This window comes from Plodia interpunctella, chromosome 1 (genome assembly GCF_027563975.2).
Source record: "Plodia interpunctella isolate USDA-ARS_2022_Savannah chromosome 1, ilPloInte3.2, whole genome shotgun sequence".
Taxonomy (NCBI): Eukaryota; Metazoa; Arthropoda; class Insecta; order Lepidoptera; family Pyralidae; genus Plodia; species Plodia interpunctella.
In genome coordinates, this window is record NC_071294.1 from 10,307,872 (window position 1) to 10,335,750 (window position 27,879).

At 35.4% G+C, this 27,879-nt stretch overlaps 1 protein-coding gene across 4 annotated transcripts in view; it reads right to left on the minus strand.

Moving 5' to 3' along the window:
- Positions 1-731: 731 nt before the first annotated feature.
- The window catches only part of chinmo (Chronologically inappropriate morphogenesis), a 79,642-nt gene continuing 52,494 nt past the window's right edge, over positions 732-27,879 (minus strand). For all 4 annotated transcript variants that reach the window (XM_053743860.1, XM_053743867.2, XM_053743851.2 and 1 more), the window contains exons 3-8: positions 9,838-10,061; positions 9,453-9,581; positions 8,576-8,769; positions 7,940-8,145; positions 7,415-7,603; positions 732-7,063 (exon numbers count right to left, since the gene is read on the minus strand). In XM_053743860.1, coding sequence (XP_053599835.1) covers positions 6,849-7,063; positions 7,415-7,603; positions 7,940-8,145; positions 8,576-8,769; positions 9,453-9,581; positions 9,838-10,061 — 1,157 coding nt within the window. In that variant the 3' untranslated portion in view covers positions 732-6,848. The remainder of the gene's footprint in view (positions 7,064-7,414; positions 7,604-7,939; positions 8,146-8,575; positions 8,770-9,452; positions 9,582-9,837; positions 10,062-27,879) is intronic.

Below are 27,879 nucleotides of genomic sequence, written 5' to 3' on the forward strand. Positions count from 1 at the left end.
TTTCTTCCGTATATATAAAAAAGTCGCTTAAAAAAATCACAGACAATCACTTTCCCTTTACAGACATAAACCATCGACCGAATAATCCCTTATAAGCATAGTTCGCTACGTACAAAATCCTACTTACTTAGTTTTATAACCATGATGGTTTTTACACTTTACACTCGATTCTAAGTCACCAATTTATCATTATCAATCTACAACACATACTCAGATGACTACCTTTTGTATACCCTCGCTTCCACGTGATAGACCATAAATAATGAACCAAATATGATAATAATAAATAGGCATAATATACGACGATGCAACACACAGGACAAAAAATAATGAAAATATTTGCCTGCCGTAATTTAAATAGCAAAATTTTACTTGCGTGATTGCGTTTATGTAAATAGCATAACAATAAAATTTTTGTGGCGTAATTGCCTTCATGGTATTCTGAGGCGTCCAGAAAAGGTTCCAACACTGCTGTGGGATACTTCAACATTTTTAAGACCATATGTGTCGCATCGATAACACTAGGCTATTTCTCAGAAAATTTCCTAAACCAATCCACCATTCGCGGGCTGTAGTAGGTTATTTTTTTAAATAATTTATTTCGTCCTTTTTTGTACTTTCTTTGACTAGGTACTCTAAAACTTTAGGTAAACCGTGCCCAAAAAATACAATTTTGGCAACATTTACATAAAACCGATAATTTTCTTTCATTTCTTTTTAATTAATTTGTACTGGCAGTTAAGACTTCAGAAATTTGTACTTTAGTTCTTGTTGAGAGTGCTCGTTCTTTATTTTTAATTTTTTTTTTGAATAATTTTTTTCTTAATTTCGTGTAACATTTACACAAAGATGACACCAAGAACATAGTTTAAGTGACACCGAGACTTATCCCACTTGAACTTAATAAGACATAAGATTAAACATTATTCATGTATTTATTTACAGTCATGAAATGACCATATTAGGTTAATCGCGCCCCATCGTTCTCCTCGTAACAAGATCTAATTTTGCGATCAATTTTTTAGACAGCCCCAACGTTTTAATATAGTCAAGTCTAGTCAAAATCTTCATTGATTTGACTTGATTGACCTTGACCACGGCACGTTGTGCAGTACAGACAGTACTCTACTCGTATGCACGAAAGAGACAACCACACGCCTCCGTCTTCACATGCAATATTAAAACCGCAGAACTAAGTCTTCAATATAAAAGCCATACTTCCATTCGTTGGCTACTCTTCATCCAAACGCTATATCAATATTCTCATTCCGGGTGTATGTGAATTAATCTAGTGATCAGGAAGTGAGCATAATTAAGTTACAACTTTAATTTATACTTACATAACATTAAATGCAAGAGAACATTTTTTTTTTAATTATAAAATTCGTACACGAATCGACGAGCTTCCTCGACTCACAAGTGCGTCCTTAAAATATAAAAACATCAAATTATTATACTTAAATATTTCCTGTTCAGTAAAGTGCAACTATTTTATGAATATTAGGTACTTAAATGTCAATTCCTTAAATAATGTACTTAAATATTTAATAATAAACATTAATCACGATGGACGGGTATAACTTGTCAAAGAAAAAACAAAAGCATAGTAATAAAAAGGGGGAGGAAGGAAAAAACAAACAAAAAAAAATAAAGGTAATTTTGTTACATTTTTTTTAATTCGCAGAAACCTAACAAACAATAATTTTCATTTTTCTCCTTAAAACATAGTAACATCTATGCAACACAAAAAGTAACTGGGAAAAAGTAATAATAAAATTATGAATATTTTTTTATACTCCGAAGAGTGAACCGAGGTACAATTAGATTACGTGGAGACTTGGGCCGAGCCTCGCGGACGTCGGTGAGATTGTTATAACTACCCTAATTAACACTTACACTAAATTTAATAGAACCCCAAACCAGGCCTGGGAAAGGCCTCGTCTGAAGCCCCTACTACCATCCAGAGATTCAATGAATGTGCTTCATAGATTTTAAACTCAGAATTATTTACATTAAAAATATTTTCCACCGGCATTAAAAATAATCTATAAAATAGAATAAACAGCATCAAAATCTGAAATATAAAATATAGGAGTCGCAGTGACTAAATTGAATCCTGAGGTAGCATATTTGTACTTTAAATTTTTTATTTTTTATTTTTCGCATTTCGCTTACGTGCTAAATTTTATATTGTTTCTTCATATAAAAAATCTATAAGCTTACTTATTACTAAGTTATATTCCTCGAGGTAGATAAACTTAATATACTAAAGGGCCCTGCATGAGTCGACATTCAAATCTTTTAAATTTTGAAAAACCAAAAGATCGACCAGCGAATGTATTTTATCAATAATAATTTTGAAGCCAAAAAGCAGTTGAATGTGGAATCATAACAGAGCCCGTGTGACGGCAGAGGGTCACCATACCCGTAACAATCTTTGGCTTTACCATCACGACACATCGCGATTTATTTACAAATAAAAGAAGAAAAAAAACGTAACTTACACAAAACCTTATCAATGATAACATCCAAACGGTACCCAAAATACAGAAAGTAAATTTAAATTACGATGCAACAAAAAAAATCTTCTCAGCTAAAAGGTTTTTTACATAAGAAAATATAAAAAGCTGGAAGTATATTGGTAACAAACAATGTTGGATCCAACTTCAAACATCGCCGATTTACCAAACTTTTGGATTGCCAAACATTTGGTAAAACATAAACGCGTCTTTCAGCCGTCGCCTTCGATACAGATTCGACTGCCACAATCGAGGGGGTCGGCCCAAGTCTAGAGGGATTGCAATACACCGACTAATGTGATTCACTTGTCACATTTATTATATTACAACTATTTAGGGACTAATTACACGTCCACTAAATTAGGTTTAACAATGCATCAACTTAATTTAGACGTGTTATATCAAGTATACATCTGTACTGCATTGTTTTTTGTACAATAATCACCAGATAATACAATTTAATTATTTATAAATAAAATCAACTACACAAATATGTAAATTGACGAGTGATATTGTAATCTAAAATTTGTACCTTATTAAAATTTAGAAAGAAGAAAATCCATTGATTTCAGCGACATTCGAGTCGTAGACTCCAATCGCTCAGCCCTTCATACACTTAACCCAAAAATTAAACAAGCTTAAACATGTGATGCGCTAACACAATCTTTTTTTTTACATATCACAAAAAACATTAAATGTCAAAAGAAATCACAAGTATGAATTTAAAATTCATATGAAAAAAAAAAAACGAAAAGACAAAAATAGAACAATAATTTTTTCCTTACTTCTTTTTTCAATAATCATAAAAACGTATTGTTAACAAATTGAAATAGCAAAACAATTTCGTCTTATCTATGTCACTTACCAAAAGAATGCCAATTACATGAAACGTCATAACTTTTACAATAACTATCGACTCGATTAACATTAAAATCATGGTGCAATAGAACCAGGCAAGTCGTGAAAAATACTCATCATAAAAAATATTACAAGTCCCCGTTGCAATTAGGAACGCACATGTCAAATTTGACATATAATATTTCAGCCAATCACAATGAAACCGATGTTATATGTTCTTTGTGATTGGCTGAGAAGATGTCAAAATGCGTATTGCGGCTCCATACTGTCGGCGAACTTAAATGCCAATACGGATGTACGTACATTGCGAAGTTTGTATATGAGCTGTTTTTACAGCAATGCAACCTGGCAATGTACGTCCAAACCGCCAATGTTTGCCGACAGCGTGGAGCCGGCATTTAGACCTCTAGAAATTATAGATTTTAATAAGCAATACAAAAGTATTGCTTATCAAAGTTAACATGATTAGTTTATGATGATAATTTTCAATCGTCACAAAAGACAAGAGATTTTTTTTGACATGCCTGGTGAAGTTGAAACTTGGCTCAAATTATTACAAAACCCAACTCAATCAGATTCCAACTAAAAAGGCACTGCTAATTTAAATGTTTTCAAACAAAACTACGATAGTTGCGTACGATATTTTCATACTATAAAAACCTTCATCTTGAAACTATAAGACTTAGTGCAAGTACGTACTTAGTTGGAACACCCTATATTTACAGATGTTATCCGCCCTATACAATCCGCGAAGAGTCACAGACAAAATAATTCTACGAAAAAATGCATTATCCGCGTACATGTTACCATAATTTCTCCACGAGTCGGACACAAGTCACCTGATTCTACTGGTTAAAGACGATAGTACAAGCCTTCCCCTCCACACCGAAAGCAGTCGTGCAACACATACATACTTTTTTAATTATCTGATAGGGCAACAAAGCCTGTGAACTCTTTATTAACGCCACTCCCAAACCGTCTTTCGTCTCGTTCGGAAATCAATTACATTTACACGAAAAAAAAAAAAAACAAAAATAAAAACAGCCAGTTGGTAAAACTGATTCTGATATATTGAGGTATAATTGTTATAGCTTCTATTCGTGTAGCATCTACCGTTATGAGTGCTAGAGGGACGCCGATGTTACGTATGTGTGAAAGGACCGATATATTATGTTTCTATCTATATCATAAAACGAGTAAGTCGGCCACCATTCAAAAGATAACTAAAACGTTGCCTTGCGAAATGGTACGACAAAATTAAAATCTGTATAAAAAGTCGCTGAGCCTTCATAAAGCATTAAATGTAATACCCTAAAACATAAATATAATAAATATGAATGCAACTCATTCCTAAATATCAGGAATTAACACTCAGTCGCTACATTCACACTTAACAAAAACAAAAATAAAAAAAATAAGTAGATGTGAACTTATAATGTGTATTTGGCACTGTCCCATCTATAATGTAAGCTATTGCAGTAGTAGACAAGTACGACCCTCGGCGGCTCCTCAACAAAATATAATACATGGCCACCGAAGACCAAAATAATCATTTAAATAATTATTTTCATTAAAAAAATCTCAACTGGTTGCACTTGAAATGACTAGGAATATAGAAGTAGGTAAGTGGCCTTCATCTAACGTCGACATGTTATAACGGAATGTTAAAATCGATACCATCCCACTGAAACATATAATTATTTGGTCTCAATAGTAACACCCGCTGAGGCGAGCCCTAACGAACGACAGGATTGATAACCCATTCATGCATCGAATCACACATGCAATTTTATTTAATAACACTTTTGTTTACCTAACTACTTATGTATCTAGGGCAAATTGTACTTTGTACAAAATTAAAACCGTTTTTTGTACAGCTCGTAACTAGACCACCGTGCGCTAGCCCTTACCGGCAACTGTGGCAATACTAATGTAGCCGGACCTATCACAGATGTGTTTGATTATGCAACTTAAACTGGTATATAGTCTATTGTAGTAGAAAATATGTAATATAATAATAATTAAAAAAAAATAGTATGAGGTAGTTTGCCACAATGCAATTCAGAGTCTCAACCTAGGCCAAGGCGATATACAACATTCTCCTATTATTTACATACTCTTAGCCTATGACCGTCAGTCTCAACATCATCTCTAAAATTCCCTAGCTCTGGTAAGTATAAATAAGCTTTTTCAACCCGACCGAGAGCTCAAACGTATATAAGGTAACTTTATCTCACAGTCAACTGGACATATAATTACTAAAGTTAGCAAAAAAAAAAAGATACGACGAGGGTGCAACAGGTACAATATTTTTCAAACAAGGTACCAGACAGAACGAGTAATGAGCAACCATTCGAAGTCACACTTGAATATTTAAATTAAGTAACAATTATCGCACAATTTGAAAACCTTAAAAAAATCTTAAGATCAATTTCTGAGGTAGATTACTGATTACAATAATATATCAACGAGGTAATTTATTGTACGCATGTTACAAGGGTTCGGCAATGGCGGCCGAAATCAACCGAAATACTGGCAGGTTAGAGGTACATTCCAAAAACTTGATTCGGCGCAAACAAAATTAAAAAATAATTTCAAAATAGTCGCATCAAATTTATTTTTAATTTAGATGAATAATGGCTGAAAACTGAAATTATAACGCATTTTTTTTAAAACATATTTCTTGATGTAGATAGGTACTTATGATTATATACCCGATTGTTACTTTTTCTTTTAAAAACTTTATTTATTCTAAGAACAAAATATTATATTTTATTTCCGTCGAATTTGGCCAGAAATAAATAAAATCTCCTTTTGAAACTGGAATAACAACCGCCAGTGCCGACCGAAAAGAGCAGAGGTAGTACGGTTGAGACACAGACATATTAATTATACACAGACTAGACAAATTGCTAGATTATGTAGTAAATTTTACACAAGACTTGTTATCGAAATGTAAGAAGTAATTCTAAATTAAAACAAAAGTAATTTCGAAATACAGCAAAATGTAAGACAAAATTGGTAATTTCGACTGACATATTATAGAATTATTAGGAAATTCTGTGAGCAAAAATAAGGCAATAAGATTAAGGATAGGTTTTCGCTTTGAAGAACACAAAGTTCCTTAGTTCGACCTTGATTTTTACACATAATTATCTTTCATACACTTTCACTCGAATACAGAGAGATCTATGAGTGGTTTAAACTAAGGAACTATGTCCTCCATCGGTTACACAAAAACCCTGACTGACACAAGTCTAGTGCAAATTTAAAGGTACAGCGGGGCAATCATAGTTGCGCGGTAACTACGAGTAATTTAAACCGGTTAAAAAAAAAATTCCATTTAAAATAAATGTATGTTAGTAGTGAAATTTGAATGGGATTCTTTCGATCAGTCGAGATCACCCCGCTGCGCTAGCCAGGCCATCGTCGTGTGTCGTCACGTGTGCGAGAGAGAGGGAGAGATCCAGCTTACTGCGTGTGGTTGGAGAGCGGGCCCTGATGCGGCGCGAGATGATGGCGGTGCTCGCGCGCGATGTGGCGGCGCACGGTGTTGTTGCGCGTGAACGTGCGCGAGCAGTGCGGGCACGGCACGCGGATGCCCTGGTGGCGCTGTCGGATGTGCGCGCGCAGGTTCGTCTCGTAGCCGTACAGTCGCTCGCAGTACGGACACTTTAGCTTTTTACCTGAAATTGTGTCGATACGGTGATCATTTACTCGTTTCTGTTACGACGAACGGTGTTGCCGTTAAGTATCTGTTAATATACTTATAAGCTATTCTTCTTCGTTGCGTGTCGATGGTATATTTGCCGAAATGAAATCAATTGTTTAAAAACTAATTCATCGCGCACATTTTTTATTTATGATAATAACAGGGTTGTCGAAATAACAACAGAGATTAAAGTGTTGGCCATCCAAGATTTTGAAAATACTCAGCTAGATCCAAAGATTTGTCAAATGACGAAAGACAGCTCTTGTGATCATAACGGGCTTGTGATAGTTGCTAATATACATCAACAACATCACAGCAAACTCACCATCGGGCGTGGCTATGCCGCCAGACTTGCTGGTGATGATCTTGGCGGGCCACAGGTCGGGGCTGGGCTTGGGCGGGTGCGGGGAGGTGGTGACGGGCTTGTCGTGGTAGTTGCTGGTGGGCGCGGGCGGCGGCGGCGAGTTGCTGTAGCTGTGCGCCTGGTAGTCGTTCTCGATCTTTATCCGGAGATCTGGAAAGGAGAAACTCTTGAACGACCGTGATTTATGTTAGATTACTCTTTATTAAAAGCATCGATCACTGAAAAAAGGTTGTCGATAATTATTGTTATGGTCGAAGGCGAATACAGGCCATTTTCAGGGTATGAACTTGGAAATTCTCCTTACGTGGTGATTGGTAGGCTCTTTGCTCATCGGAGAACTCGTCACAAGATCTTGTGCTGATGTCTCTACTATAGTGTGTTACTGGAATTATACGGAATTCAGGGACCACATTCAAATTACACTGGCCGAAATAAAAATGATGACAGAAAAAAAAAACAATCTGACGTAAGATGACCAAATGTTACCTTCTGCTCCTTGTTCACTGGACAAGCGCTCAACCATCTCATCGTTAGCTGAAGCGCTGCGTTCGTAGCCGTTGTTCTTGACGGGGTTGCCGAGGGTGGACGTGCAGTCGGGCGGGTTGTCCTCGTAGCGAGGCCCGGCGCCCGGCGACGACCGCGTGTCCGGCTCGTCCGCCACGCTGCCGCAGTGGGACGACGACGAGCTTTGTCTGGAAGTTTGTCATGACAGGTTAGATCACGACACCTTTGAAGGCAGAGATCTCTACAGCCCTCGCTGCAAAGTCTCTCTCTTTCATCGGAACGTTTCCCAGCGTTGGAGCCCAGAGTCTGCCTTCCTACTTTTTCTTCTCCACTTCGCATGGTTCTCTCCATCCTTTGTTGCCCATTGGCAGCTTTGCTGGAAAGTTACAAACTCAAAAGGCCAGTCTTTCTTCGTCAATCACCTGATAAGACTTAGAATAATGCGTGGACAAAATTAATGCTGAACAGAAACGCAAAGTTTTATGAATAATTTTATATATAGTTAATTTGCCTTAAACCCTGTGGCACTTTCAGCTCATTGAGACTGAGTAAGTCTTTCAAGTACTCCAACATCCAACATGCAGATATTTAAACCTGGAAGAATAAGAGACAACTGACCTGTAATTCCTAGCGTGGGGGCTCTGCGAGGGAGATGGCTTGGGCGGGGCGGGGCGCCGGTGTGATGAGTTTATCGGCAGATGCGCCGGCGGCGCGTATCGTCCAATGTTCCCGCCACTCGTGTGGATTGGCATTCCGTATTGTGACATGATCGGTGCGAACGTCGCCGTGTGTGACTGGGGAGGTGCTGATTCCTGGAATTCGACAAGCATACCATCACACCTGATTCTAAAACTCTTGTAAATATTGTAAGGCCTTCGTTGTAAATATGATGTATCTACCTACGCACATGCTCGCTACACATAAATTGACGATATCGATGCACGCGTAGCTTGCTCGAATATGAGCTCACGTAGTCATGCACGCGGACTCAACACATTATATGTATACTGTTATTTTTTCTCTATCCTCTTATGCAGCCAGATTGAGTTGTTCAAATATATCATTCATTCATTCATTCAGAATAAAAGCTGCAAGACGTAACCTCCGCTTGTTAATCATATTTGACAACCTCGGTGGCGCAGTGGTAAGGTTCTTGCCACTGAACCGAGGTCCCGGGTTCGATCCCCGGTCGGGTCATGATGGAAAATGGTCTTTTTCTGATTGGCCCGGGTCTTGGATGTTTATTTATATATGTATTTATTATAAAATATAGTATCGTTGAGTTAGTATCCCATAACACAAGTCTCGAACTTACTTTGGGACTAGCTCAATCTGTGTGATTTGTCCCAATATATATTATATATTTATTATTTATATATATCATGAGATTATTATTATCATCCAAAGGCTGGTCAGCTGCTTTGCACAGACTATAAATTGGGACAAGAGTGGAATGAATCAATAGGTAAAATACATTGATCGGCTAGAACATTACCTGAACTTCACAATTCCCAGACCCTGATACCGGACTAGTCTTGATGCGCGTCTGACGGTCTCCCGAAGACGGTGTGGTTTGTTGCTTCACCCACGCGTCAGGGGACATCTCCATCGACAGCCCTTTGACCTGGAAGACAAAGGTTTTTAGGACTCACTAGGCCTTCAAAAATAAGGGTGACCATATAATGTGCACATCAAAGTTGATATTGAGACACAAGTTGCTTATCCATCACTTTAAATATAGGGAAAATATGACAGAGAACTTCATTTAAGAAATTAAATAGGACGTTTCATCAAGTTGTCTGTGGCGTCGAGTATGACGTAGGCAGCGGTTAATGTTGAACAACCCATGAAAGATTGTGAATAATTTCTGTGATAAATACCTGCAGATTCTCCCCACTTTTGAGGAAACTGGACAGCGCGTCCTGACTGACGTGGACCTCTCCCTTGTACATGAACTCCAGTAGCGCCTGCATGTTGTCCGCGGTGGTGGCTTCGAGGATGACGTAGCAGGCGCCTGCATGGCTCGGCGGCGCGGTGTCGAATAACTCTTGGAAGTGTTTACTACACGCTGCCAAGATCACCTTGTGAGCTTTGAACTGGCGACCTGGAAAGATGAAACGCATGATTTAGTTCAAAAATTAAAAAAAAAAATTCTTTATTTAAACTAAGGATCGTAATAATGTTTTTTATTGATTATCTATTGAATATGTGTCTTGTGGACGTTAAAAATATTCTTTAAACTACAATCAAACAGTCGGTCACACCTCACGATGATATAATTAGTAAAGATTTATATGTAAAATTAGTAAAAACAACGTCATAAAAGCTTGAACTTTGTCAAACTTTGATTAATACAAAAATCTGTTTTTAAAACGTAATAAAACAATGCAAACGTGAGATAGGTTAGTTTCCGATTATCGAAATTTCAATATTAAACACGTGTTTGTTACATTACGTAATAAAACTGATAGTAAGTTTAATAGATAAGCCCTTTGCGTTAGATGTTTGCTACTTATATCAAAGAATTAACCTAGATTACGATATAGCAGATACAATATCACGTCTCTATTCTACCGGGTAGACAGAGCCATGAATTGCGAAGCTCGCAAGGCCACGATTAGCCGTATGATGGTACGCTATAGCAAAAATCGTGTCGTATAGTCAGAACCGTAAAATAATCTATGTAATATATATAATAAAGAAAACATTTTTCGAAGAATCCCTATTGAAATACCATAGACACACGATTTTGTTTCTATAGCTGACTCGGCGCCGGGTGTGTAAAACACAATTTCATCTATCATTACCATACAATCAGGTTTTCACAGCCGTTTACAGATATTAAAACAAGTTTATTTGTTAGACAAATTAAAAAACTCCCGACTTTCAATCAAAAGGCCAAGAACACGCGGGATAAAATTATCTATGACACAAAAAAACTAAACGAAAATCGGTTTATCCGCTTGGGATGAATGATGGGATCCGCAGACAGATGCCTGTGGCGTCGTAGCTCCCAAGCGGATGACACAGACAGACACGTAAAACTTATAACACCCCTCTTTTTGCGTCGGGGGTTAAAAATACTTAAACACAGCATTCTTTTCTTGATATCTATTTTAAATCCGACAATTTTAGAACAAGCACCTACCACCATAAAACGAGAATAGATCTCAAGGTTTCTCCGCCAATTTTTATAACACGGTAACGACCTACCTGATGCAAATGCTGCATCAGGATTGATTTAAAAAAATTGTGTACAGGCGGTCAAAGACTTTGTATTTTGGATAATAAACCTACGTTACCTGTAAACTAAGACTGTAACAAGTTCATAATAAAATTGTTTTCAAGTTCTGCATATAGATATCGTACAATTTTTTCGAAGTCTTTTTATTTTCACTTTAGTGTGTAAATTATAGCTTGTTCCACAGGGAACAAGCTATAATTTACACACAGTTACATAGTTACAGAACTAGGATGAACCGATACATTCCAAATGTGATAAACAGGGACTGATGTATTATTTTCATACTAATTGTCATCTGTCACAGAGATCAAGCTATGATTTACAAACTATAGTAGCTATATTTGCCAAACAGTGTTCAAGTAAGATTTCTTGACGAATTATATTTCGGTCATCAGCACGGTGGTCCTGTTTAGATGATTAAGTGGCACAAATAAACAAATTCATGCGAGATCGGTCGGTGGTCCCTGTGTTCCTTGAAATGATACTATATCCTATATCTTAACATGTCACTTGACGCCAATGCATTGCTCCATACCATTAAAGAGATAATAAATAGGATAGTGTAAAGTTCACTTCGATATTTTCTACACGTGGATCCGTAGTTGAAAGGTTAATTGTGTACAGATTAATTTCTGTACTGTTTATTCATTTTTTTGCAACATTGATATACGGAAATGTAATAAAAGTATGATAAACTGTAATGACGTTATGAATTCCGAGATAAATTGTTGCAAACAAAATATTTTCTCTGGTTCATTTTTTTCGCAGCATTTACTGGAATTTTCGACCACATTATTATTTAGTTTACTAGTCTAATGACTAAGAAAAATAATTAACTGACTACTGCAATAAATAAATGCATAAGAGCAGATAATTTTCTAAGAACACAACCAAAAAAAGCTCTCATGATGTGAACTGTAAAAAAATCCAGATTTGAAAAAATTAAAAAAAGAATAGTCGAACATATTTTTTCAAACATCGACAACGACTCTCGTTTTGGTATTTCCAGACATGCCAAATAGATGGCGCTAGATGTAGAATAAAATCTAACACTAGCCATACAATAATTTTAAATAAAACCAAGGTCGGTCACCCGCGGCCACTTCCTCTATAGTAGATGCGGTTCTAAGAGTTGAGTCATTGATAGACCCTTCTCAACGGACTTGAATTTGGGCCAAATGGGAATCAAGTCGGCAATGACAATGAAGGATAATTTAGAATATTAAATAAATATCTGTAATCAACAATGCCCAACGGCCTTCAAAAAACGCTAAATTTGTGTGTTCCAATGGTACCAGATGGAGATACACAAGATAGGTAAACCTGTCCCAGGCGCGTAAGTTATGTGGTGGGTTAGTTACTGTATAAACGGATGCAACACAACTAGAACTGAAAAAATATGAAATGGAATCAAATATACTATCAAACTACCAAAACTAAAAGCCTTAGCATCCAAATTGTGTTGGAATCAAGAGATTCTGGAATTATCAAACAATTTTTTGATAACTTTCGGTCGGATTCGCGCAGTAGCCAAAACGCTCACGCTTCCTTTTGACAAATTCGTGTGAACGGTGGATCGAACGATATATGATATATTATTAAAAATACTTTATTGAATGCTAATCTAAAAATGTCTATTCAACCTGGTTAAAAATATAGGAACAGAAAACAAAAAGAGTATAACTTGTGAAAATGTGGACAAATTGCAACAAATCTCTATTTACAATCTAAAATACTACGTTAAATAATCAATATGATGGCATTACAATCAACTAAACATCACGTTACTACCGCCGTATCACAGATAACGTACTATATACGTCGGGCACAGTGGACAAACGCCGGCCGATAAGTAGGCTTATTGAAAAAGTACAGTTAAATCCCGAAAGATATGATTAAGGCTGAAACCAAACCAGCCGGGCTGTTTGCCCAAAACAGCCGTACGGCATGGCTTTGTTACGTCACTGAGTCGCGCGGAACATAATACGGACAACCTTGGACCTGATGTTTGAGGCTGCTTGCGCACGATGCGACTTTTATCACCGACTGCGAAACGAGGACAATGTTTTCGCATCTGTTGGTACAAGAGAGAAATAGATAGAGTATAAGAAAGGAAGAGTTGCAACTAATACATGCTTTTTTTTCTGTTTAACAACATCAAAGTCTTTGAAAATTCCTTTAATATGTTCTTAACTAGTTAAATAATACATTACTTAACTAGTTAAGAACATATTCATGAAGAAATATATAATATGACATATTAATGAAATATATATGACTACGACATAGGTTAGATGCAGTACACAAAATCGGTATCAAAATAAAATTGCCGAGCGAATATGAGTTTTACGTGTGTATCACGGCTCTTATGACAAATCGACCACATAAAGGAAAACATCATTTATTTAAACTTAGATGCAGAAACTATCAAGCGTGCGTAATACGTGACAAATAACATATGTACACACACACACACACATTATTTTATGTAAAGTTGCAAATACTTAAATAGTTTTCATTTAAATACATAAACAAAATGTGACTTTGGATTGTAGTACCTTTATACTCGTCGTCAAGTCTTGCTAAGACTAAATCTTTCTTATTTTTTTTTAATCAGGCAAAAGCCATTTTTGCCGGAATATTCCACGACAATAAATACTCTACGAAAATTGGGTAAAGGTAACAATTAAAAATCAATATTAATCTACAGTCTGCAATCGCCCTAATGTCTACTGCATGGCCGTTCCGCTTAAACAGACGCCGCCTACGATTCGCTCGAACACTTCCTAGATTCATATCTCTGAATATTTATTTTCCAAATACTTATTACATATTAAAAAGTTTGTTTTCTCTCTAATTTGAAGTGAATCTCATCTGTATTTAATTTTAGGGCGGAAGCACACGCCTCTATATAAAATATCTATCACTTAAAATAATAATAAGTAATGTGACTACCATATATAATATAATATATTTATTATATCCATGGTGACTTACAATATAAACGAATTAACCACAAAGGATTGAAAGAAAAAACTTATTTCTTAAGACGTTATTTCCCAATCTCGTCTTTAGAATCCAGTTTTTTTTTTCTTTCATCGTACCATTTTGATTTCGGCAGTTACCTCAAATAAATAAACGTCGACTTATAGGTACTTATACGTACTTTAAAATAGGGCAACACTTTTCCATTTTTTTTGTTCTAGGTCACATTAAATATTTCCATTGTTTTTCAAATATTTATTCAGCTTTAGTAAACTTGCCAACAAGAAAACGGTAGCTTATTTTGTAACTGTTCTTACTATAACTACTTAGTTATAGTATCCAAATTGAATTATATATCCTGGCTTCCTAACTTTAAGTGAAAAATGTGATATTATGAAATGAGAAAGTAATATTTATCTACTCAGTCGATCTTATTGAAATTTTGCATACATATAATTGAAAGTACGGAGAAGAACATAGGGATTGTTCAACGTGAAAAGCTGTTCCATCTATACTATTATTATAAAGAGTTTGTGAATTTGTGTGTTTGAGGCGGGTAATCTTCGAAACTACTGAACCGATTTCAAAAATTCTTTCACCATTAGAAAGGTACATAATCCAAGATTGCTATAGGCTATATTTTATCTCAAAATTCCACGGAAGCGAAGCACCGGGCAACATTTAGTTATAAAACAAAGTCCACTGCCGCGTCTGTCTGTCTGTGCGCGATAAACTCAAAAACTGATGCATGGATTTTCATGCGATTATCACCAATAGATAGTGTGGTTCCAGAGGAAGGTTTAGGCGTATAATTTATTATGTTTTACACGTGCGACGCCGGGACGGCCTGCTAGTTAGAAATATTCAGGTTAACGAGCAAGAGCTATAGTAGTCTATGTTTCATTACATAATATCAACGCAGCGTTAAATAACTCACAAAAAATTGGTTTGCAAGTGATAGTATATTTCGCAAAATTCCTACAGGAAGAAACGGGGATTGAAGCGCGTACGACATCGCGGATACTAATATTTCTGTTTAAATTATTAGTGATCATTATGTCAGGTCCACACTGTCGCCATACAGTTTGTTAAACTTTGGCGGATTCGTTTGGTATACATTGATGATTTTTCATTGCGGTAAATAAAAGCACTCGTACTAACTACGCAATGTTCAATTCACTTCGACATGTGTCTGAGTTCGGCGACAATATGGAGCTGGTATTATCTGGTTGAAGAAAATTTATGGACTTTGAACGACAAACTAGGAAGTTGTATTACATAGCATGCAGTTTTTACCTTGAAACATAAACTAATCTTTAAATCAACAAACTAAATACGAGTAACAGAGATATCACTCACGACATTTGAAGATGGCCCGTATCTGATAGATAATAAACACACTAGTGATGCAACATCACGTTTGTAGAATACGCATTTAAGTATGAACCAAAAATTACCGGGGTACTGTCATATTCAAACTAACTAAAATATTTTTCAGATTGATGTAAAAGAATTGTGACTTCCCAGGTATGTTAGTTTGTTAATGTTTTAGATATATGGTTGATTTTTAGTTACGCATCTATAATCTGCTACTGACAAACTATTCAGATAAAACAAACATAAGAAAAGGTCTACAAGGTATCTTTATATGCATAAAAAGTCTCATTTAATATCGTCCAAAGTAGGAAAGTACAAAATTTTAAATTTAAAAAATACCTCGTATTAATTTAATTAAATAATTTTAATTATAAAAAAATCTTATACTTATTTTTGATATCAATTAGAATGACATATTGATGATATTAATGGTCACAATTAAAACATACACCATTTTGAACCTAATTTTGTATGCGCTACGAATATCGCGTACGCTACGCTGTAGCCCAATATCTACCGGCTCTACGAGGAGGAAATGAGACGACATTGGTCGCCTGCGCCGGCGCAGCTTGCAACACCGACATTGGCCCACATTTCAGACCTACTTACTTATCGAGCTCGGCCTGGGATGGGCTAGTGGTATTATTTTTAATGCAGCTATGTGGTTTTATTGCTCTCATTAATTGTTTGGTGTTTTGAATTGAAATTGTCATTGTCATAAAAGTCTACTCGCCTGATTATAATTCATATTAACAATAGTATGATTTTTGGTTTGGTTAAATTACTAAATTTTAATAAAACCCAAGAACATTATTCATCCTTAGGATTTACTATTTATCAATGATAAAATCTAAATATACCTAAATTCTTTATTACCAATGTTCCGCGATATGTACACAGACTTGGTATTTAAAAAACTAAAACTTACGCACAAAAGGACGATTTTTGTGTGAACATACGTAAAAATAAATATTCAGAGTTTGAACCCCCGCTATTCAAATGTTATATAATGTATGCATCGAGGTCTCATCTTATGCAAGTTTACGCATACATGCAATAATATTATGTTAATGGAAATAATTTTAATACCGCACAACGACCTACATAATTTCAAGGCAGCATCTGCCAATTTGCCTCAATGTAAATTGTGACAGGACGAGTGTTGCAAGAGAAATAAATGTAGAACTTGATTTAAAAAAAAAAACTACTCATTTCCAAAAATTTATGTCATTATTTGGAAAAATAAATAACTTTATAATGTTAATTGGTAAAGTTGAAAAATGGCGTGAGAGAATAAGACCAATCCATATCGTCACCGAAACCTTGGCAGCTGATGGACAACAATAGCATTCCCAAAGGGGGTTAATTAAGTCAGCCAAGCGGTTGGTTTTTTTTTAAATCATAGATAAATCTTAAAAATTTAAGTTATATTTTTTAGCTAGCGCTGAGCTTTGAAACGCCACTGGTCCGGACGTAACCGGAAGCACCGGAAAATGAAAGAGGAAAATGTTCAAAAAATATATGGTTCAGTCGAAAATATACAAAATTTAAGTATAAAATGAGAGCAGGAAAAAATACAGTTATTTCTGTATACATAAAAATATTATCTTTTTAAATTCATGCTACATATTTCACAATCATTAATCAAATAAATTATATTCATTTAAGTTTCCAAATTCCAGTCATTATATCATCACCATTATATGAAGTTGAATTTTTTTTTGTCGCTTAGAGTATTCATTTTAAATATTTTGTGTGGTAACACATATTCATGAAGTCTTTTACAATATTTCAATTTCCGTGTTAAAAATATACGATAGGTACTAAACATAGAGGAAACTATAAACAAAACTAATAATCAAAGCGTAAATCCGATGAAATACAAGCAAAGTTAAAATAAAACGTATTGTTTTATTTCCCAAAACGGCCCCGAAAGTCCAACGCTATAAAATCTATACGACACTATTCAGCCCTTATTGCGCCTATACGCATAGGAATAGACAATAATACAGCGGTAAGCTTATTGTCGCATACAACGTACATCCACAACGCCCCAAGCGGATGGAGTCGAAAATTCGCCGAAAATCAAATTGAAAATCGAGTTCTATACATATATATGAATATACGAAGCCCGGATGCAAGTGGAAACGACATCACTAGGGGGGAGGACGACTAACCCCGTTTTCGACCCCCCATCACACAAGCATAAACTGTATAGACGACGCATCTAGCCTATGTAGGTGTGTGCGCCCTTTCAAGGTCGGCCCGTTGGGTGATGGAGGCGCGTGGGAGCGGGACAGCGGCATGCACCCCCGGTGAAAGTGCAAGCGAAATGCGCGAGAGAAAATCAATCTTGCACGGAGTAGGGGGGACTGAAAAACTAGGTGAACCGTTTATGTGTGGCGCGTTTTCATTAAAGCTGTGTGCTTCAGTTGCAATTTGGGCATGGATCGATACTGCCTCGTGCATCTAACTTATTTCATCTCCGTTCTGGTTTTGCTGCGTTCCTTTGATGTTGTCATAACGATTTTCACGATTTTGATGTTTCACTATATATTAGGTATATAGTATATACCTACTCGTAATCCTATCCTACTGACATTATAAAAAGTTTGCAAAAGTTTGTGAGGATGTATGTTTGTTATATATATTGTACACTGGTAGAATATATCCTGAAATAACACATAGGGTATTTTTTATCCCGAAATTCCAACGGGAGAGGTCCCGGGCGCAGCTAGTATGTTATAAAATATAGTATCGTTGAGCTATATTATACTATAACGCAAGTGTCGAACTTACTTTGGGGATTATCTTAATCTGTGTGATTCGTTCTCTTGAACATTGAGTAGTTAGTATGAGAACATTAATGTACGGTAGTGAAAAACTAGTAATGTATACAGATTTCAACGAAGTATGGCGAACTGTCTGTTGATAGTGTATAGCCGATATTAAAAATGTATCATTTATCAAATTTGCAACTGAAATTGTTTATCTATGTATGACAAAACGCTATCTATCATAATCTGAGTTCATTCAACAAAATTACGCGATAAATTAATGTTCACTACTTTTAATAAAATTCATAAATAATTCATATTCATACTAGCTTTTATTCGCGGCTTTACATGCACGTAGAAATAACTTTTTTTCGAACCCATTCGAAACCAGAACTATATATTTAATGTTAATTTTGTGAAATTTTTACTAAATACTTCAGTACGTTTCAATTCAACGTACATTTGTTGGTTTTAACCACAGGTTTTAACTTTTAACACTTTCAAATATTATGTTGTCTATCCGTGAGCTACGGATTTATATTTATCGATTAATACTTATATTGTGGAAACAAAGAGAACTTTCAGTTGCACGAATGACATGCTAATTTTGTTTACAAAATAGGTAATATCAAAATTTGAATAAATGCCTTAGGCTTTCACATTTATTTTATCAGTAAACATGACTTTCAGTATTTAATATAAAACGAGCAAACTAATGCAATACTCAATTACGTAATTAGTTTTCTTTTGGCATCGCAAAATTAGCTGTAACGCACGAACTTCTTACTGAAACTTGCGAGGCCAATTACAACTATTACTAATTACACGGTCAATACTGATTTATGATCTTAACTAGCTGCACGCAGCGGTGTTACCCGTGTTATTATATAAAAAACAGTATTTTTTTCTATGCACAATAGCGCCATCTACTTTATAAAGCGCCATTGACTATCAGGCTTTTTGACCAAATCGTGTACTTTCGGGACAAAAAGTACCCTTTGTGTGTTAAATCTTAAAGTATCAGCTAGCTACTTTTTATCCCAAAATTCCCACGGGAGCGAACCCTCGGGGCGCTGCTAATACGCTAATAATCTAATCCAAAATCAAAACGTATCTACAAGTAGAACAACAAAGGAGCCACAAGTGGTTATGATATTCATCGCTCATCCAGAAATGAAGACTGATTTGCTTACGTGACTCAAACATCTATACATTATAATAAAACTGTAACTGGTCTTATACATATGAGATACTAGTAGCGCCCCGGGGCTTCACTCCTGTGGGATTATCGGGATAAGAAAAGTAACCGCTGTGTGTTATTCCAGGTTATATTTTGGTTTTCGTGTACCGTATATTTCATATATATGTATGGCTGTGGATATTTTTAGTATAGATAGACTGTATATAACATGTAGTGCCCAAGTGGGAAATGAACAAATCTGTGAAAGTATATATACTTTTGAGGAATATCTTTACACTTTAAAAAGATGTCTATCGTAATTATCAACCCTTCCAAACACCAAGCAACTAACTCATAATCCATAGCAACTCGGAACAAAATGTCCCGTCTCAGTTTCCCAGAGGCGCCCTAATTGCTATATCGAAAATGTAAATCATCAAAGTACAGAAACAGCTCAATCATCATGACTAACGAAGGGTATTAAGGTAACCCTAGGTAACCCTTTGCCGCATCCCCAATCAATATCCCTGCATTCGCCCCAAAAGGGGTAAATTTCAGCCTCATGCACAACTACACAAGTAATTCCAGGGCCTCTAGGGGTGTTTTGTTTTACGTATATGCACTCGAATATAGCCTCGGGCGGGGTGTTGCGGCAATATACCCCCCGCCTTAGGGGTGGCGGCGCCACCTGATTTTTGACGCTAACTCAAAATGACAGTAACGTCTATTTCTTTTATTGAAAATCTGGAAGACTGTTATCTGATTTTGTGAGTGTTTAATGTGTATTTCCCTGCAAGACGAAAAAAACGAAAAAATGGATTTTTTTTTACATATTGAATTATGTGTACTGTAATGTTGAGAAAATCTACATAAAAAGTCTGGTCGACCAAAATCTAAATCATAGAAATAGTTCTTATATCTGTGATCCAAATAGCCATTCCCACTCGACAAGAAGAAGAAGAATTGCTATACAAACTCATTTGGCATGCGTAAAATTCGAACCTGGGACTTATCGATCATAGATCCACCACAGCGTCCATATTATCTGAACTACTAAAATTAAATTTTAAAAATCTATCCGGTAAATCTTTTATACAAATAAGTCAAAGGTTTTCGGCGTAGAATACGACTTATTCAGTAGTTGACATATATGCTAGTTGTTACATAATTTTCATTTAGATACCCGGATTAATATTTCACATCGGTCAAATACTTTTAATATTGCGTTTTGTTTACTACTAAAAACATATAAAATAGTTGAAATATCTTCGTCAACAAATATACAATCTAAATTTTAAACAAAAACCTATATTTCCAGTTAAAACGACGTTACACGAACATAAAAATGATAAATTTATCGATTCACTTCACTAGACTCATATCACAATTTTATAGTAGTAATAAAATGAAGAACCAATGAATAAATAACTTCCCACTCATTAATATATACTTACTATTGAATTAACGATTGTAAACTTTGTCAAAGCATATTTAATAAAACCGATATCTTTAAACATTTATGTAAATTTTATATTCTTCCGTACATCCATCCGTCAATCTGGGAGCAAAAGAAAATACAGAAAATGTAAACTGCTTCTCCTCCCGCATTTTTAAAGTGATTGTAAAAGCCAATCAAGGGAAAGGGCCGAGGGCGAAATGTACCGATTCCACCAATAAGCTAAGCTAATAAGTTTAGCTGCATCTTTATGCACTGCCTTGCAGCTGTTGGCTCTACCGCGTTCAGTTTCGAAAATTCAATCGATAACGACAAATTATCATATTACTAAAAAGTCAAGCGTTCAATGAATCCTTCTTTAGTAAGTTTGATTAATAAATTCTAATCAAACTCGAGACAAAACATGGATCCATCGATCGTTACATTGAAATCGAGCTATAAATACGTTATAAAGGCTTTTATTGCGCGTAAAATGGAACAGTAGTCTACTTATCAAGTATTCAGTGTTAGACCCTATAATATTAGTTATTGATACTTGCATTTGAATTGTTGTCGAAAGGTATAACTTTATCGCATTGTGTGGTATCTATGATAGCAAACATGATAACAAGGCCAGGTATTTATGTGGATGGTAAAATGTCTGCCACGAGCGCCTAAAATATAGTGGTATCGGAAAAAAATGTCTGGCAATGTGTAATTTTGTTTTAAAATAAATGTACGTTTTTTATATATTCTTATTTTTAAATGTTTGTTATCTTCCATTCATTCTTATTTAAAAATATGTATATCATCCATACTAATATTACAAATGCGAAAGGCCGCCTGTCATTCTTTCACGGCTAAACCACTGGGCCCATTTGAATGAAATTTAAAACTTATTATAATATCAGTATGGATGTTTTCACTCATAAACTAATCTAATATTCTCATAATTTTTTCACAGTCAGATACTTCATACGTATTTAAGGGATGGAGTAACACCGGTGAAGTTACGTACAAAAGTTAAAACTACTTTATAACGGAAGAAAACGACAAAAGAATACATAAATATAGATTTCGAACGGAGACGTCACATAACAAAGGTGCCGTCGAATATTCTCCGACCATGGCCTTCGTTCATTTGCTTAACTGCACACACTAAAGTAGATGCGTCAATGTATACAGAATGTATGTATAATGTATACAGAAGAACAAAACCGACACGGCGCCAAGTGAATAAACAAAACAATTATTTGTAAATGTATTTTTTCTTTACCCTTCGACTTAGTCGCTCTGAGATGTGATTTTTTTTTATTATGTCCCACCGCTGGGCAACGCAACCCTACCATTGATATCTCCCTCGTCTAATCTTAATTTTCCCCTGTTTTAGTAACCATCATTATCGATTGATATAAAAATCTTGTTTCTTATGTTGATATTACGTGATTTTTTACGAAAGAGGGTAGAAAATAAGGTTTTTTCTTTTAAATTTATTATAACACACGAGTAACCTGATTACACGTGGAAGATATTTTTATTGATCATCATATCGAGTGTGTTATACTAACTACACTAACACTAGTGTCAGATTTTATTCAATGACTTGACTGAATAACATGACTTTTACGACTATTTACCGCCATCTAGTGGCAGGTAGTCGCATACATACTAGTGAACTAAACTGACCACCAGTGTGCAGGTTTCCTCACGATGTTTTCCTTCACCGGAAGCAAGTGGTGGTCTATAGAAACTACTATATATGAGTCAGATTGGTATACAAACTTATATGGTACGAGTAGGATACGAACCTGAGACCTTTCGATCCACAGGCGGCACAGGCTTCAATTTTTATCGATTAAACAATAACATATTAAAACAGCTTGTAAAAACATTTCCTAACATCAGTACAGTAAACGTGATTCGCAGTTCAGTTGGCTGTAATTTAGCGCATCGCCTGTCAGCGGGCGAAGCCATAAAAATTATGCAAAAGTATATTATGAAGCACGCCGCCCTGGCGCTTAAAACGCGCCGTGTGAACTTGCCTTAAATTAGGGTGCTCCTACGACATCACACCAAATGACCGACTACTAACTTTTTCCATTCGTATTTTAAACAATAGAGCACATAAATGGAGTATTCTTTACGTCTAAATTAATTTAACAATTAATTTGAAAATATTAATAGTGAAACGATGATAAATCATATTTTACGACCCGAGAATTAAATAGAATTTGCAAGTAATTTATTTGGCGTAAGAAATATGTCACTTAAAGTGGTAATTCTATTTTTTTTTAATATTTTGACAATTACATTCTCGTCTCATTTTGGTCTATTACATAGGATTTTATAAAATAATAAAATGACAAGGCTAGCGGAAATTTATTTCCACGTCGGCTTTTACGAATTAATCGTTACGTAAAATACGTCTAGAAAAAGTCTAGCCGTCTGGGCGAAGTAGGCCTACGCACAGAATTCTGTGTCAGTAGCTGGAAAGTGGTGGGGGCAGGGTGGGGGGTGGCTCTCGACATATATAGCCCGGGTCGATAAGGGAAGCGAGCCGCGTCGATGCGCTCCCACTAGAGTTCGAAAATGCAGCGCGCATGTTGAAATTTAGGCAGAGGTGTATAGGTTGTATAGATAGATTTGCTGGTTGGTATAGTTATATATAGATATATGTGTTGGGCTCTGGGTGAAATTAGGCGGGGACTTACGTGTCTATGCATCTAAACAGCCGTAGGCGTAGAAATAGTTTCGGAGGGGACACGTTTAACAATAATAATGAAGTTGGATGTTAAACCCTATCAAATGCATCACTAGTTGTCATTTCTTCTAAAAACGACTTTTAAAAACGACTTACTCTGCACAATCGTATACAATTTTACAAATAAACTCAATAGAAATACGTATGACACTATGAAATGGTTTTCGTTTTTTCTTGTTTGTTTTATTATCACTGGTTCGCCATACACTATTTATATCTGAAAAAGCATGCTTTTCCTTCCTGTATGTGACTAAAAATTTCCGCGTCAATTTCCCGAATTCTAACAGTCTTTGTACGATTTCTGACTAAATTTATTCATTTACATCAATTTGGCTTTGTTAAATTTACATTTAACTACATATAAAATTGCCCCGCAAGCATATGACAAAATAATAATGGCGTAATTGCAACAAACTGGTACTAAATGTACTTAAATTTCATTTAAAACAACTTTCATTTGCTGCTATATGTACCTATGTACAGTCACAGGCACATCTAGCTATCCAGAATCATTGCAAATTCACCGCTATTGGCGTCTCATACGGGTGGTAACTTGACACAAGTCAACGTTTGAAAAGACAGCACAAAGGTAGTAATCGCAGGAGGCGCGCGTCGGATTCCTGGAATTCTGGAACTTAGCAAATTATGTAATCGGAATATATATAACAGACACGAATAATCAGACGAAGGAAAGCCAGCAATCTATTTATACCTCGAGCCCTGGACAGACCTTAAATTAAACTGGCGACGCAATAGACTTCCCTAAATGAATGAAAACTTATTTAATCAAGTGACCAAAACTCATATAATGTTAGTAAGTACATTTATCCCATGTACTACGTTATTCTAAAGACAAATGGAATATTTTTTCTAAATGTCAAAATAATTTGTAGGGAGCTTGGAAAGTGTCGGAATATTCAAAATCAAAAGTATATACTTAATACTTTAAAAAAGTATCTACAAACAAGTTTAATTGTTAGACAAATTAAAAAACCACCGACTTTCAATATTAATTTCACTACAACTTTTGAACGGCTAAACCGATTTTCATGAAACATGGCTTAGAACACTCGGGATAAAATTATCTATGACATAAAAAACTAAACGAAAATTGGTTCATCCGTTTACATACAGATACACAGACAGACACGTTAAACTTATAACACACCTCTTTTTGCGTCGGGGGTTAAAAATTGACTACATTAAATTGTCGAGTATTCAATTTTTTTATTACCTACTTTAGTTTAATTTTTTAGAGTGTTATACTCTGTTCATAACGGTTTTTCGCGGTTAAAAATAGAGGGTTAATTAGTTAGACCAAATCGATTGTTTAGGTTTCTAAAAAGCTTGGATATAACACAGTTTTTCTTAATATTTAGGTTCTGTACATTAAAGGGTGAAATAGAACCAATTCTTTGATCATTTATATTCTTTGATTATTTTATATATTTATTTGACAATATAGAAGGACACTTCTATATTGTCAAATAAATATATAAAATAATAATGTATTATCATGGAAACTGAAGCGCCGTGGTAAACTTCAACTCTGTAGGACAACTGGAAGTAGGAGAAATCTAACTTGCAAGATTTGATTACGATGTAGTATTGCCTCAAAATCTATTGGTGGGTCGTTGACGTTTTTCGAGCCAACGAAACTCAACTGTTTTTGTTCAACGAGCAACTAGTTACTAATCCAGTTGGCGTTACCAACTGGTTTGATATAACAACGTGGCTTTGTTTTTTATCTGATTCGTAGCGTTTTTGGCTCAACGCATTGCACGTAGGCAAAACAGTTGAGAACAATAATAACTTAGAAAAAAATTACAGTTTTTTTCTTTCACACCACAGTTCTACGTTCGGTTGTTTCCGTGGCGCGCCATGTCTCGTGCTCGCGCGGCTACGTTGGAAGCAAACCAGTTGGGCATTTCAACTACTTTTGCAGTTATGTTTAAACCAGTTGGATCGTTGAGCATAGAAAACAGTTGAAAAAACGCCCACGACTAGATGCCGTGATCGAGAAATAACTATTATATTATTATCTTATGAATATTCCAAATTATTTTATATAATATTTCCAAGTGAAAAACCGGCAACCCCTATAAATACCCCATACAATTAGCTAGCGAGGCGGGAACCGAACTCGGCGGGGTAGAACAAGGAGCACCCTATAGCTACAAGGTAAGTGGGATACATGTTGGCGCTCGTTAGCGCTCCGAGTACATGTCAATGAACTTTTTATCCAACTTCGAATACAAGAGGTGTTTTAATGAGGTAAATATTTTCATGCTCTCTCTCTATATTACCTTTTCGTGGTAGCGTAACTGAAAAATACCAAATTTTTTTTTCGACTCGTAATGTTCACAAACAGTAAACAATACATACCCAAATTCATTGGAAACTGGCCACTATTACCGCGCTATAAAGATCTAGGTGACTGTCCGTCTGTTAATTTTTTAACTAGGAATATTTTAAATAAATTGTTTTGAAATTCTAAGAATATTTTAAATAAATCAATCTATTAAAAAATTTGGCACTTTTTCACGTCACATTACATTTAAAAAATATTTACCAAAGCTACAAACTACTAGCAACAATGTTGATATCACAAAATAAACAAACGTCAATTCCACCTCATATATATCCCACAGAGCATTTGAAAGCGTTGAAAATAATCTTCACTATAATACGAATAAATTATAGTAAAACTTGAGGGAAGATAGAAAACTCCAAACTTACAAAAACAAATTCGAACATAACAATAAATTTGTCTTACAGCCCCGGTCCAATGCAAGTAAAACGTCACAAATCCTTGCTAAGTATGTTTATTGCAAGAATAACCTACAAAATTGCTGAATCTCCCTCCACTGCACACCGCGCCCTCACACCCCACCACACCCCACTCAGTGGCGTAACTACCAAAGAACTGGATGTCCCAGGCTCAGGGGGCCATCAGACTCGTGCCCTGACTACAGTTGAATCTCGATTTAATTTTAGCACTTCTTTCTTTTCGAGTGTATTATTGCTAGCACTGGCGTCAATTTTTATTTAAGTCGCCTAAAGGCATCTGACATAACTTTTACGACTGGTACCTACCGACTAGTACTAATCATAGGTAGTACATACATACTAGTGAACTCAAATTGTCAACCAATTATTCATTTCACGCTTATAAAATGAAATTAAACTCAAATTATTAGCGTGATAAGGGGGTAGAGACCTTTTATTTTCGTGTCACATAATTTCATATAATAAAATACATTTTGCAAGAAAGTTCCTTCTCACGTGGTACACGCAATTAAGGTCTTAAAAGGGGTAACAAAACTTTTTCTTCACATTCCTACGTGCCAGTGTTCGATTGTCAAGCTAATTTGAAAATTATGGTTTAGGACAGAAAGTCCAATTAAGTATGAGGTTGTAATCTAGCGCAAATTATAAAAACTTTTTAGTCTTCTACTTCAAAGTAACAAAGGGAAAAATCATTGCATACAATTATTTTAATTGGTGTAAAATAAAGTGATCGAACTTAAACGGCTTAGTAAGCCCCAGAACTTATTTACACCAGGGCACAAGGTTACAAAGTTACGCCACTGACCCCAAACCCCTCTCAATGCCTCTGTTACAGGCCGACCTCTAAAACTAAGGACTTTGTAAAGTATTGTGTTGAAAAACATTGAAGTATAGTATTCATTATGAAATTGTAATTTCATAGGATTCATGTTTCGAAATAGGTTTGCACCTTGCAGTTTAAGGTCAAGAGCACAATGTTTGAAGAAAAGAAAGAAATAAAAACGGAAACCCTTGAAACAAATCATGATTTTAAACTTTTTCTTTTAAGGTGTGTTAATTGCTTACACAGGTGTCAGATTTTATTCAACTCGCCTAAAAAAACATGACTAATATCATGTTTCAGGGAAAACGAGGAGATCAGGGAAAAATTTAGCGATTCAATTTATTTTATACCAATAGTAAGTAGATATTATTACAGTGAGGTTTTCCTCAAATACATCGAACTGGCTGTTATAACAACTTTATTAAAACAAAATTATAATAATATTTCAGCTTCAATGTGCAAACAAAATTCTTAATTCAAATTTTGAAATTAAAGAACGCTAATTATTTTCAAATTTTAAAAATCGTATTTCCAATTATGATTACTAACT